This window comes from Miscanthus floridulus, chromosome 12, assembly GCF_019320115.1.
Source record: "Miscanthus floridulus cultivar M001 chromosome 12, ASM1932011v1, whole genome shotgun sequence".
In the NCBI taxonomy this organism is placed as follows: Eukaryota; Viridiplantae; Streptophyta; class Magnoliopsida; order Poales; family Poaceae; genus Miscanthus; species Miscanthus floridulus.
Window position 1 is genome coordinate 49,628,635 of NC_089591.1, and position 14,777 is coordinate 49,643,411.

At 46.7% G+C, this 14,777-nt stretch overlaps 1 protein-coding gene and 1 long non-coding RNA gene across 5 annotated transcripts; both read left to right on the forward strand.

Moving 5' to 3' along the window:
* Window positions 1–2,170, forward strand: LOC136498613 (uncharacterized). The gene is made up of 5 exons (XR_010769669.1): window positions 1–420; window positions 509–957; window positions 1,619–1,661; window positions 1,781–1,903; window positions 1,984–2,170. It is a non-coding gene; the product is annotated as an uncharacterized lncRNA (long non-coding RNA).
* Window positions 2,171–9,297: 7,127 nt separating this feature from the next.
* On the forward strand, window positions 9,298–13,381 carry LOC136496434 (cryptochrome-1-like). Of its 4 annotated transcripts, XR_010769052.1 has the most exons (6): window positions 9,306–9,943; window positions 10,544–10,762; window positions 11,097–11,803; window positions 11,906–12,708; window positions 12,866–12,968; window positions 13,047–13,381. XR_010769052.1 is itself a non-coding variant. In XM_066492102.1 (5 exons), the coding sequence occupies exons 1-5, from the start codon at window positions 9,595–9,597 to the stop codon at window positions 13,096–13,098; spliced, it is 2,130 nt and encodes a 709-aa protein (XP_066348199.1). In that variant the 5' UTR covers window positions 9,306–9,594; the 3' UTR covers window positions 13,099–13,381. The 4 variants fall into 4 exon arrangements, 3 of the variants coding, with proteins under 3 accessions (XP_066348201.1, XP_066348199.1, XP_066348200.1); XM_066492102.1 differs by lacking the exon at window positions 12,866–12,968; XM_066492103.1 differs by lacking the exon at window positions 12,866–12,968 and having other exon boundaries at window positions 9,308–9,943; window positions 11,906–12,725.
* The last annotated feature ends 1,396 nt before the right edge of the window (window positions 13,382–14,777 follow it).

Sequence of the window (14,777 nt, forward strand, 5' to 3'; positions counted from 1 at the left end):
GGTGCTCACTGCTTCCGTCGAACCCTAACCTCTTTCTTCCCCTTTCCTCCCCCTTCTCCCATTCCACAAGTAGCGGCAGCAGCGGGTGAGCCCGCGCGCACGCGCGTGTCGGGGAGAGCCAGCGCAGAGGCGACGGCAGCCGGGATGCCCTCGCATGCCTGCTCGCCAGCGAGAGGGAGTCTGCGGCGCCGCGGACGCCCGGTGGCAGCGGCCCATCTGACATCGTGTTGGGGGCGCATGATCGGGATCTGTACGAGGCCACGGCGGCGGTCGCCGTTCACGACGGCGAGCTTGCCATCCATTACAGTGAGCTCGCCGCGTCGCACAATCACAGCGAGGCCGCGGCAGCGCTGGTCCGGCTGGGAGGCGGCGGCAGATCAGGGCGGCGCTGGTGCAGACCCCTTTGGCGAAAATCACAAGGTACCTAATCATTTGTTTTCTTGCTTCAGCATCGTTTTCAGTTCTTGCAGATCCTTAATCCTGTATGATAACACATGTACGTGGGTAGGATGAGGGACGAACGCAAGCATTTGTACATGGTGGGTGTTGTTGCTTCTAGAAACCAGGAGGCGTCGGAACTGCAGTAGTGATCATGGATGGTCAAGGACAAGGTGCCGCAAAAAAATAGTTTTCTTGCTTTCGGTGCCTTGTTTTCAGAGATTAGGTTATGTAGAAACCAGACTCATTGCTTTGGTTTCAGTAGGCATCAACCAAATTCAGCTACTTGTTTCAGAGATTACTGATTAGGTTCTGTAGAAATTAGACTCCATTGTTGCTTTATCTCCAGAAATTGATGCATTCTTCTTTTTTTCAGGCTGAGCAGCAGCCAGCAAAACATCCTAGGAAACATTCATGCAACACAGCAGGGCATTAGAGCACAACAGATTCCCTTCTATGAGGTGCAACCAGGCAGCAAAATTAGTAAGTTGAGAACACTGCGACAGGTAGTCTATAAAAGTAAGTATTAGGAACCCCCTGAAGCTTACATGCCTGCAATATGTAATAGCCCATGATCTATGTGCTATTAGTATGCCTGCAATATGTAATAGCCCAGGTTTATGTCAAATGATCATTTTTTCTGCTCCAATGATGAGTGATTGTCTTGAATAGCTGTTTTCAGTAAACTTATTGTAAGAGTAGCTGCAGAAATGTTCTGACAATGTTTTCAGTAAACTTGTTGTAAGAGTCGCTGCAGAAATAAACTTACATCTAATTTATTTATTTTTTGTGGTTTGCACATTTAGTTTTCTCATGTTTTACACATTCAGTACCTAGCAAAAGTGTGACTGGCTTTGTGTATATACCAAGTTGCATTATTCAAGTATTTTACTGATAAACTGGATATGGCTTTGTGCTGTAGCAAAGAAAATAAAAGAAAATGTGTATATACCCCGTTGCATTATTCAAGTACTTTACTGGAGTAATAAACTGGATACTGCTTTGTGCTGCTGCAAAGAAAATAAAAGAAATGACCTTTTCTTATTGCTGTATCATGTCCTATAATTAATACACTGTTAAGAGTGGACAATAAAAATAGAAAAGTATACCTGGTTATTTTCTCCATATCTCTATAAAAAAACTTTCGAGGACAATGATAAATCTTCTTCTACTAGTGCAGGTCCTTAAGAGTTAAGAGTGGACATTTACTACTTTGTCTAAAGGTATGCTTCCTGGAAATATGTATGATATTGCATAAATTCTGTGTTATCCTCCCTCCTTTAATTATGCCATGGTGACTGATAGTGATATAGCTTTTGATGGTGTTTTTGGGGTCGCGTAGGTTCTCAAACTTAAGGCCGTGTCTGGTATGAACTTTGCTGGACCACACCACAGAAGAGGTCCAGGGACGGGACTGAACAGGAGCTAGCTATTTCAGGACGCAGACAGGCATCACAGTGATTCGGTGAGTCATTCAGAAACAGCTTTTCACCAGCTGGCCGGTTCCTAGTCCGTTCACTCATTGTCTGTTTCTTAATTCATCAGTGATATTGCAGAAAATCCAAAAAGCTTCATTACGAACAGCTGGATGTGCAGGTTCGTGTGCTAAAAAAGATGGAAAATTGCTACAGTTATTTCAGTATAGGAAGAGCTGTTAATAGAATATGTCATCTATTTACATTACTCGGGATATTGACAATGATGTATTTGAACCATTTGATTTAACATTTGTTTGAACCATCTCTTGTATGGGTTTTGTATATTTTATAAAATGCAAATTATCTGGCGTGTTTAATATTTATATGCTAGGTTGTCAAAATGTTACTGTATGTGGCCTATTGAAATGAAATGGGCTTTCTTCCAATTAAATATGAACAAAATGCGAATTTTAAAAGTAGTGGGCCAAAAAAATTGCTAAATTGACGAGCTATAGATGGGCTTGGCTTAAAATAGGCCCATGATTCCAATGAACACGCAGCCCCGCCAAAAAACGGGCCAGGCCAAAAATCAGCATCAATAGTGGGCTTGGCCCATTATATGCCTGCTAGGATGGGGTAAGAAAGAGTGACATAAAATAAATTGTTATAAAACTTTGTGACACCAAAATCAAAGTCATAGATCTATGACGTGAACATATAAACGACACAAAACATGGTTTAAGGCGCATGGTTTTTGGCGCAAGCTTTTTCGTCAATCTGGTGTCAGAAATGTCAACCTATGATATAAATTACAGATATTATGACAACAACAAAATGACATAAACCCTAACATCTCTTGTAGTGACCGGACAAATTTGCAAGGTACATGGTGGACAATCCACGAATGTCACAAATAGTTTCCTTGGAGGGCAAATATAATGTGTTTTATGATTGAGAGACCGAAGATGATAGTCCTATGGGCAAGAGGTGATGATGGGACAGCCAAGTTCCCGGTTTCTTAAGTTCATGAGACGAATGGGGTATATAGTCAATCTCGTTCCTTCGATTAACGGTACGCGTACCAAGTGTAACGGGAACATGTTCCCAGAACGATGAACATGATTCTAATTAAATTGGTTGATATCATGAATGGATTAATTAGCACAAGTTTTCACTACAGGTAAAACTTAGAAAGTTGTAAAATAATAATAATAAAGATAAAATATATAGCTGAACTCGTCATGCGGCCTCTCCTCTTTGAATTTTGGGCCTTAGATTTCCATCAAGTGGCCAGGCATTCTCGTGGTGTGGATCATGTTTCATCAGTGTTCGGAACAATGTTTCATCATGTTCCCATTCCACGAATTGGAACAGTGTTCCCAGAACGTGGAACGTGGGACTAGTTATAACGACATAGGAACATGATGTTTGGAGGGGGGGGGGGGGGGGGCTTTGTTCCCTGTGGAATAATGACACGTAGCGCGAGCTCAGTATGCTGGTTTCAATTGAAGAGGTTTACACATTTCTAAACCAGCAAGGGCGTGAATTAACTTGAGTTGTATCTTGCACAGTCAAAATTTTAGACTTCTCCTAGTGATGTGGGCTTCTTCTAGTGTTTTAGCATTCAAAATTTATTATAAACTTTCTCTACCAAAAGTCTTCTAGTGAGGATTCCCATATACTGTGACTAGTGGTAGTGTTTTATTACTACTTTAAAATACTAGGAGAATTTCACCATTTTGGTAGTGCTCGTAGGTTTTGGAGTATGGTTCGAATTGCATGTAGAAGTTTCAAGATCAATCAAAATTGAAAGGTAGAGGCTACATATATCTATAGTTGCAACTTGAGTAACCTAGTTGCTCTGGTGGTAGGAGCTTATAATCTTTCGCAAAAAAAAGGTGGTAGGAGCTTATAAGGTAGGGTAAGATGTTTGATGTAATAATCAAGCAAAAGCAGGAGTACAATACTAATGTGGAAATTTCTATGTGGCTCAAACAGTCATCATTCTCAATTCAACAATATTGTGTAGTCAACTAGACCTTGATGAATATGTGTCAAATATCATGTATGAGTCCTAATGCATTGCATGGGACTTAGAGTTGGTGTCAGAACTCTTTCAGCCGGGCCTCTTCTAATGACAAACTGGTAACTGTGTTGTGGTTTTATATATGGGAGTGCATGCATCCCCGCCTGATGACAATTGGATAAGTTGGCCCGAGCGTGGAACTGGATTCCATGCATGGTTTCGGTCAGTTGGTGCCAATGGCCCCCCGATGAAGGTCCAGCGCGGGAATATGCTGCGGCACGCCAGTACAGGCGCCGGGGTGGATACGCGATACGGCCATACGGGGCACGTCAGCTGGAGCAGTGTAGATGAGGACCACGTCCCCATCTCCTCGCGCGCCAGTGGCGTCTCCGGCGACGCCGACCGCATGAAAGCCAGGGCCTGAGGGGGCGTGGCGGCGCAAAAAAGAAAAGGAAAAAGAAAAATCCGGGCCGGAGCGGGCAGCTAGCTATTGCTTACACGAACGGACCACGGAGCCGGGCGGCCGGCCGCATCATCTCTCCCCATCGTGGAAATCGCGCGCGGGCGCGGCCGATGGCGTCGCCGTCGGCGCGAGCGACTTTATGCGCCCATCCACACGCAAAAGCACAAGGGTGTGGCGCGGGGCGGCGACAGCGACGCCCGAATGGAATGGAATGGAATGGGAATGGGCATCATCCGCGGCCCCCACCGATCTAATCCATCTAATCCCCGGCCGCTCCAACGCACGGCGCGGACTTGGAGCACTGAACAGCGTTGGGTTCGTGGTTTGCTTGCGATTTAGCAGCGTCGACTCTGCAACGAATTTGGGGGACTTGGAACACTGAACGGCGTCCCTGTTTTAGAGCAGCAGTGTGCTCTCGATCGTGCTTTTCCGGACATGAGGTGACAACAGCGCGGTTGCGTCCGACGTGCCATGATCATGTGTTTTAAGATAGGTTCTCTTATCGTCTACAGACCACAGGGAATATATTCGTCACTAGGGTTTGGATGCAACCATGTGTCAAAGTTCCTCGAGCCTTCTTCCCTAGATCAGTAGGTCAAGCACAAGTGCACGGCGCTCTCAGAAAAGGAAAAGGGGACCAATGCCATCATGCGCCCAAGAAGGAACTGCTTTGCATAAAACTTATCCCGTCAGGACTATGTTACAAGTGCGTGTGTCTGTGTGTTTTATTGTATGTTATGTTACAAGTGTTTTAAGCGGTTTGTTTTAAACAAAAAGGACAGCCAAGGTTTTTGAGGTCTGTTTAGCATAGCTCCAACTTTAAGATCCTTATAGCATCTGAAGTTTTTTTTTTTGGAAACGGGCATCTGAAGTTTGTAGGACTAAATACGCATACTCCTTCCGTTCTGAATACATGGTATCCAAGCAATTTTAGCATCAAATAAAGAAGTCTAGCAAAAACTAACTTGCACCTCACTAATTATTTAGTTTGATTGTTAACTTTGCTTAATTTTCTAGTAACGCATAGCTTAAAAAGGCATGCATGCATGCACTGATTTCGGCTACCAATTATCAGTCATTTTCCGCAACATGGTATTTAAAAGACATATATACGAATGATGTTTAAAAGACAGGGACATATAAATGGGGTTGAGCAAACTAGAATACCTTATAATTTAAAATAGATCTTGAACCTTAAATATATTGTATTTTAGGACCAAGGGATAGGAATAATCATGTATTTTATCTAACATAGAAACATAATTTCTCAATCAAATACGAATGCAACTCTAGCTCCAATAGAGCTAAGATACGAAGCTGGAGTTTCGACAAACTGGCTAGTTGTGGTCGAGTGGTACAAAGAAGCTAATATTGTAAGAGCATCTTCAAGATTCTTTCTTCAATCCACTGTTTAAATCATCATTTAGAGAGTCATTTGAATGGCAATCGTTCTTAATATCTTTTCACCATCCAATAGGTTCTCAATATCCTTGTGCCCAAGTCAACCCATTCTTCATCTTTGGCTAGCGAGAAATCCGGAATAGAGAATGACAATATTTGGAGATCTAATTAAAGAAACCATTGGGGAATATTTTTTTCACTAAAATCTTTATTCCTATTAAATGAATGATAAAAAGAGACTCTTGGAGTTGATCTATAGATAAACTTATTTCCTTATAATTATAACTTCAAAGATGGTACGATAAAAGGTTTGAACCAACCATGAAGACTTTTTCTGGATAAAGTTTGGCTTTGCATTAGATAAGACGGACTTTTCTTGCAAGCATTAGATAAGACATTGAACATTCGCACCAAACTTTATGGGATGCCTTTTGCTTTGAGATATTTAATCCTCACTTTTTTATTGTACTGTAGTTACAACCTTTTGCTACCTGTTTTGTTGCTTAAAATGAAGTTATCTTATCTCAATGAGAGCAAACCTAGTATTTCACGGAAAGTTGATAAAGAATTCCACTAATAACAGACCGTTTCATTCTTTTGAACAATTAGAGGAATTTATTAGATCCTTTTAGGAAGCCTCAAATGACCATAGAATTAGTTTAGAAAATAATGATACTTCCTTAAAGATCAAGGAAAATTTTGCTCGGAGGCACCGCTCAAAGTGGAATATGCTGTTGGACACCGCCAACGACGAAACATGTCTAGTACCATTACGAAAGTGTATAGATTTATTGTAACACACTATACCGATTAATTTACTCATTTCTTGGATTTTAGGAGAGAAGGTGAGAAAAATGTCTTAATCTCCTGCTCTTCGTTGTTCATCCCATTGCCTCGCACATGGTAGGGACCTCCCCGGCAGTGCGGCCATCCATGGGCGTACTCCCCGGCGGCACGGCCAGCCTAGGGGCGAGCTCCCCGGCGGCGCAGCCAGCCCTGGGTCCGCCTCCTCCTCCAACACAGCCGCTGCAACGCCCTCGCCCGTCGCCACTGCACTAGTCGCGCACGGCCTCGAGCTTGTAGGGTGTGGTGTCGATGGCAAGACGCATCCATCACGGTGGCTTCGCCATCCCCGGCACACGGCCTCGAAGTAGGAATGGCCCAGCCCCAGGTGGACAGGTCCGAGATCCCCTCGTTGTTGTTGTCTGTGGCGGCCAGTTCCAGCGTGATGTTCGTGTCCGTGCTGACCTTCTAGATCGACCTCGTCCGGATGAACACCGTGTACACGCACTCCATGTTGTTGCTGGCCACACGCCGGCCGCTGGCTACTCCGCCTCGGACGAGTTGCGTCGACAAGGGATGGGGATGGAATCACACGGATCTCATCCACATAGCGACGGTGGTTTTGGAGGAGGAGGCGGACCCAGGCGAGGTGGTCGGAGGAGGACGGTGATGAGAAGGCAGCGGTGGCATGCTACGACAAATAATCAGTCAAGAGTTAGAGGCTGAAGAGAAAGGTACAAAAGACATTTCCCACCCCTCTCTTTTGAAATCTAACAAATAAATAAAATAATCAGCGCGACGACAAATTTATAAGCTTTCCTAATGGTATTGGACATATTTCGCTGTTGGCGGTCCAACAGCATATTATACTTTTGAGTATGTCCCTAAGCAAAATTTCTTAAAAAAAGAAAGAAAGTATGTTATATGTGCAGGTACAAGTAATTTCAGGGTTGATTTAGTTTGCTCCCTTGATTGACCTATCCCAATTTTCCCATGCTCATTTGTTTGCTTTATTACACTTCTTAACGAGTGAGCCATAGCATTTGGTTGTGCCCTCCAGAATTAAACTAAGTTTGTATTTTTCTAAAAAAAAATTGAGTGGCAAACCATTAAATTTGTACGGCAATGACCAGGAGTTGGAAGCGATATTTGGTCTAACCAAATAACTTTCGATAATGATACAGATAGGGCGTCCAGGCGTCCGCACGCTTCGCTTACTCCTGCCCACGCCGCTTGCTTCCGCCCACGCCGCGTGCCCTTGCCTGCATGGATTCGCCCCACCCGCACTGCGCGCCCTGATCGCCACGACCGCCACCATCTGCCCGCGCCGCCCGCTCAAATTCGCCGCCTCCACCGTGTCACGCAGACGCGTTCCGCCTGCTACGGCTGCTCTATTCGCCTGCCGCAACTGACTCCAATGCATCGGGGTGCCTCCATCCGCTTGCCGCGACCGCCTCTACCGTGTTGGGTGTCATCATCCGCTGTCTCGGACGCCTCCACCGCCGGCCACCCGCGCCATGTTGCGCTGAAAACACGTGTTGCAAACATATGTTCCAGGTGTTTCAAATGTTTCAGAGGTATGTTGTAAGTGTTTCATATGGATGTTGCAAAGGTAGATCCGGATGTTGCACATGTTGCAATGGCCAAACATGTATGGTCAAGAGTTTGTTCTAAATGTTTCATCTGTTTTCGACGTATGTTGCAAGTGTTTTATCTGGATGTTGCATATGTTGCAATGACTATGTTGCAAGTGTATGTTCCAAATGGTTCATCTGTTTCAGACTATGTTGCAATTGTGTTTATCTGAGTGTTGTAAAAGCAGGTCTGGATGTAGGTGCGGAGAAACCCAAGCCCTCGGTGGTCGTGCTACTGCCCGAGCAGTGACATGGAAACCCAAGCTCTCAAGTGTGGCGAAGATGGAGGCCACGGACGTGGGAGCAGCGGGGTCGGTATTCCACGGCGGATCGGGCGGGATGGGGAGAGGGATGGGCGCGGACGAGGAATTGCTTCGGTCGCGGGCGCAACCGTGGAGCTCCGTCCGGACGAACGCCGTGTTCGGAGCAGGACGGTTGCGAGCGAGGGAGCTGCGGCGGAAGCGGGCGTAGGAGCTGCGTCTGAATGGCCACCGTGTCCGGACATGCGAGCGCTAGTGTCGAGGCCCTGTTGGGTTGGCTAGAAAATGGCTGATGCTGATGCTGATGCTGATTTGTTGTGAGAGAAAAACACTGTTATTTCGTTGAAACGGTACGGGTGATGAGTTCAAACGATGGAGTTTATGTTGTGCACAACGTTTGACTGTTCGGCTTGTTGCATGGCACCTTTATTTAGGAAAACCACCATGTTTGTTTTTGTCCAACATGTTGTATGGTACGTTTGAGAATTGAGATATTTTTTCCACAAATTCTCCTAGAATTCTTTTATGCTCTAAAATAATTGTGTGTTTTTTTGGCGACTTGCTCTAAATAATTGTTGATTCCAGTTCATAATTAGATTTGGCTCATGCCCACACAGCTTAAGGCCTCGTTCGGTTACCACAATTCCTGACCAGAATCATTCCTGAGTTACGATTTCTTCAATATTTTGAATAGCACCGGAACCATCCCTGGCTAGAAATGGCTGGGAACCGCGTAACCGAAAGGCGCCTAAGCGAATTCTCCCCTTTTTTCTGTCAGATAATACTATTGTAATACAAAGTAGGGAATATTATATAGAGGAAAAGGGTGAGGACCAGGAAGATAAATGGACAAGGAAAAAAAGTTAGATCAAATCTAGCCAACCAATCCCGATATCCACAGCCTCTTTCTCCATTGGACCAGAACTGTCCCCGCAAAAAACCAGAAGCACCAACAGCAAGAGCACCAAGCCACCAACACCAAACAAAAAAACGTAGTCAAATTGCACATCAGAAATACATATACATACAGAGAAGAAAAGGGGAGGAAAAACATTACTCTACAGCTCGTGCGCCACTCATTCCTGGCTTCATGGCTTCCTGACGTCCTCTCCTCCTGATCCAAGAACGCCGGGGGTTCTTGGAAGGAAAGTTCTGGGATTGGTCGACCATCATGTCGGCCTCGTCCTCGTCCCTGTGCGGCGGGGACCCGGCGATGAGGAGCGTGGTGTGGTTCCGGAGGGACCTCAGGGTGGAGGACAACCCGGCGCTTGCGGCGGCGGCGCGTGCCGGTGGGGAGGTAGTGCCGGCGTACGTCTGGTCGCCAGAGGAAGAGGGCCCTTACTACCCCGGGCGTGTGTCCCGGTGGTGGATCAGCCAGAGCCTGAAGCACCTGGACGCCTCGCTCCGCCGCCTAGGGGCAGGAAAGCTCGTCACGCGGAGGTCGGCCGACGCCGTCGTCGCGCTGCTCCAGCTGGTCCGCGACACCGGCGCCACGCACGTCTACTTCAATCATCTATACGGTTTGTTCCACGTTCCACCCAGTAGTGGCATATGTCTGTCTGAGCTCAGCTTTTTCTAAGAAAAAATAGTTCTTTTTATGTTGTTAGTTCTTTTTATATTGTTATTACTCAGCGGTTGTATCCAGGTTTCCCCTCCTTGGTGTGTTGTTCATGCTTCAAGATTAATTCTTGAAATTGGCTTCACTAGATAAAACAAATCAATTTTATTTTATTTTATTTTTGTTTCACTATTCATCTGATTTGTTCCATGTCGAGCAGATCTTTATATTATTGAGGTAGTGCTATATCAAGTACTATTCGTAACTCCACATGTCAACTGCTTCCCGGTTGAGCAAGTCTTGAGTCTTGACAAACCTCCACTTGTCAACTGAGTAAAATCCCAGCATTTCGCCATCTCCTTCTTAATTCACAAAAGTTCTTTGCTTCCCTAGTTCCCTAACCATCCCAATGGGGTATGTCAAATTTCACATATAGTAGTACTGTAGTACTGTAGTTTTCACTCCATTGTTTGCTTGTCCTGGTACTAAGAGAACATGCTTTAGGCCTTTGAGACTATCTCATATTAGATCTTACTCAATCACTGTGTCACCATCTTTTCAGACCCGATCTCACTAGTCAGGGATCACCGGTTGAAGGAGATGCTGACGGCTGAGGGCATCGTTGTGCAATCTTTCAATGCGGATCTGCTATATGAGCCATGGGAAGTTGTCGATGATGAAGGGCAACCATTCACCATGTTCGCCGCGTTCTGGAACAGGTGCCTCAGCATGCCGTATGACCCCCCTGCACCACTTCTGCCCCCGAAGAAGATCAATTCAGGTGCTTGGAGAACTATGAGTTTAAATTTTCTAGCTTCTACTTGTACAGATAGCTTATTGACCACATATTGTTTTTTACTTCCGATGCATCATGCATTGTATATTTTGCAACAAGAGTACACACAACTAAAGAAGATTACACACAATTAAAATGCTGAGTTATCTGTGTTTGTCTTCTGCAAACAATGTACCATAACTTATCCTTGTCCAATTACTAGTAGTCATTTAGCTCTCCAGCTGGTTGATCAGTTAACCATAGTATCATAAGCATTGTGCTTGTGCTACAAGTTCATGTTGAATTAGCTCTTGAGTTGATTGGCCGAAATTTTGAACAGGTGACTTATCGATGTGTCCATCGGAAGATCTGATCTTTGAGGATGATTCAGAGAGGGGAAGCAACGCTCTTCTGGCCCGAGCATGGACGCCAGGGTGGCAGAACGCAGACAAGGCACTGACGGCCTTCCTCAATGGTCCATTGGCTGACTACTCAGTGAACCGCAAGAAGGCTGATAGTGCGAGCACATCCCTACTCTCACCTCACCTGCATTTCGGTGAGCTTAGTGTGCGCAAGGTTTTCCACCTAGTTCGTATGAAGCAGCTTGTGTGGAGTAACGAGGGCAACCACGCTGCTGAGGACAGCTGCACCTTGTTTCTCCGTTCCATTGGCCTGCGGGAGTACTCTCGGTACCTGAGCTTCAATCACCCAAGCAGCCATGAGAGGCCTCTCTTGGCGCACCTCAGGTTTTTCCCCTGGGTGGTAAATGAGAGCTTCTTTAAGATTTGGAGGCAGGGAAGGACTGGGTACCCGCTCGTTGATGCTGGCATGAGGGAACTGTGGGCAACAGGATGGTTGCATGACCGGATACGTGTGGTGGTTTCAAGCTTCTTTGTCAAGGTCCTTCAACTTCCATGGCGATGGGGTATGAAGTACTTCTGGGACACATTACTGGATGCTGATCTTGAAAGCGATGCACTGGGCTGGCAGTACATCACTGGCTCTCTTCCTGATAGTCGAGAGCTTGACCGCATCGACAACCCCCAGGTGCGTGTAGCTTTTAATTTCTGAATAAATCAGGCCACTTAGTAATGATAAATAATACTGAATACTGATGCATTGTCATGGCAATCAATTCTTCGATGCCAGTTTGAAGGCTACAAGTTCGACCCGCATGGGGAGTATGTCCGACGGTGGATTCCTGAGCTCGCAAGGCTACCGACAGAATGGATACATCATCCATGGGATGCACCTGTTTCTGTGCTGCAAGCTGCAGGAATTGAGCTGGGATCCAACTATCCTCTCCCCATAGTTGAGCTAGACGCGGCCAAAGCCAGACTGCAAGAAGCCCTATCAGAAATGTGGCAGCTGGAGGCAGCATCAAGGGCCACCATGAACAATGGAATGGAGGAAGGCCTCGGCGATTCCTCAGAGGTTCCGTTTCCTCAAGAATTACAGATGGAAATCGATCGGCAGCCAGCCCAGGCAACAGCCAATGTGCCGATGACTGCTCGGAGGCGTGAGGATCAGATGGTGCCTACCATGACCTCTTCATTGAACCGAGCTGAAACAGAGGTTTCCGCCGATCTAGGGAACAGTGAGGACACTAGGGCACAGGTTCCGTTTCATGCACATTTCCATCCCCGAGTTGAGAGGGAAGATATGATCCAAAATACTGAAGGCCCTGCGCCTAGAATCAATGGCACTCACCAGCACATCTTTCAGCAACCTCAGAATCATAGGCGAGAAGCTCTTGCTCCATCAGTGTCGGAGGCTTCAAGTAGCTGGACCGGCAGAGAGGGCGCTGTGGTCCCAGTTTGGTCACCTCCTGCAGCATCAGGCCATTCAGAAACTTTTGCTGCTGACGAAGCTGACGTTTCTAGTAGGAGTTATTTGGATAGGCATCCACAGTCGCACCGGTTGATGAACTGGAGTCAATTATCACAGTCATTGTGAGTTCGGATGCACGGTAACTCATTTGTTCTCACTAAGTTGCATTGTTGTTGCATTAGCATCGCAATTTGCAGCTTATCATGATAGCAGGCATGATTAATATATTACTTAACGTCAACAAAGTGTCTAAAAGATGATGCTTTCTACTCGGTGCAGAAGGGTATAACAATTTAAATAAACCAGGGACATGATCAGTGTGGGGTCTCCTATTTTGGTGGGGGGTCATTAATACTGGTATATTTTTGGAAGGGAAAAACTGGTATATGCTTATGTAAATTTATCAAAGGCCTAAAGTAGCTGAAATGGCATCTAATATTTGATGAAACTTGAACTGCAGGACAACAGGCTGGGAAGTGGAAAATTCTGTGCAGCCAAACTTAATCGGTTAGGGTTTTCTGAAGATGGAATTCATATGTAGATTGTCCACTCAACTGCTCATCTATATATAGTCTGATGGGATGGAAACCAGGCAGCTTTTCCTGGTGGTGATTATAGTTGTGTAAATCTCATCTTCTAGAACGTGTGTGATCGATATAGTGTGGTTGGCTTTAAAAAGTCACTATTATTGATCAGACAACCAAGGTTTTGCGTATTTTGAGCCTTTTTTTTAGGTATGTGATGTATGTAACTGTACATTCCCTTGTGTTTCTCAGTTAACCATTGTTAGTTTCATTCTTGCGTCTTGTATAGTTGTATTACTGTTTTATGTTTTGCCAGAGTTGTGGAGTAACTTGCTCCGTGGCTCCGCCCTGGGGATTTGGAGCTCTACTATGGTTCTAGGAGACAGTACGGTTATGATTAGGCCCTGCTTAGCATGGTCCATTTCTTACTACGGTGTGCGGAGTGTAGTCTTCCACCGGCCGTCACTCGACGCCGGATACAAGGAAGATGAACAATGCTTGGTGGAAACTCAACTGCAAACACACACGATCACAGAGGAACACAGAGAATTGGTGCCGCACAACTACTTGGCTTTTTCAGACTCTATTGATTGATATATATATACATGCAGCAAGCAGCTCGTGTCCACTCAGTACTCAACGCCATGCACGCCACTTCTTCCTACTTGGCCGCGCCATCCCACGACCGAACAAATGGAGTGCGAAGCTTCAGCTAAGACTCGACGAAAACAACGGAGAACACACCTACGTGACTTGCCTCACCACGAACAGAGCGCGATTCCAGCGTACATGACGCACCCACGACGGGTTCCTTTTATCGACCAAGGATAAAACTAGCTAACTGAACCACTAAACCTGGACTGAATTGACTGAATGAAGCTAACACGGAGGAGCCAGAGCTGGTAAAGCTGAAAAGGGCTTCACTCGCTTCAAGTTCATTTACAGTACATCGAGAATCGATGTATTATTGGTTTTTTTGGCTAGGACCCCACTGCCAAACCACAGCTTGCAGGCAGAGGATTGAGGGCCCTGTATGCGACCATGGGCTCCTTAGACGCAGAGGTTGGAGGGCAGCCAGCCATGGTTTCTCACAAAAAAAAAGAGTGCATGTTTTGCACTCCTACTTGTCTTGACAACATTTAAATTGTTCGCGAGATCTTTTGTCGTACGGATCTCGTCCCCTCTCCCGAGCGCCCCCAACGGGCGACTCCGGGGCACTCGCCGGCGCAGCCCTAGCGCCCCGCTCCTGCCCCTCTATGGCCGCTGTCGCCTCCGTCCAGCGTGAAGCGGCGGCGGCCCGCGACGGCCCGCACAACCGGCAACCGGCGCAGCCCCCTTCCTCCCTCCCCCATTCCTCCACCACCCCTCCTCGGTCCACACCACTCCGATGGGCTGGCCGGCCATGGCAGGGCGGAACCGCCTCCCCCGGTCACAGATCTGGCCTCACACGGTGATCAGCGGCCTCCCCCTCTTCGGCGCAGCTCCTCCTGGTCCGGCGACCTTCGTGCGCGCGAGGGCGCGCTTGGGCTGCTCCAGGCACCCCCCCCCCTGCTACCTCCGGCGGTCGACGGAGCCGAATCCGCCCTCCCTGGGTCTGGATCTGGCCACCCGCGGCTGGTGGCGGCCTCCCCCCTTTCGGCGCGATTCCTCCCGGTCCGGCGGCCGCC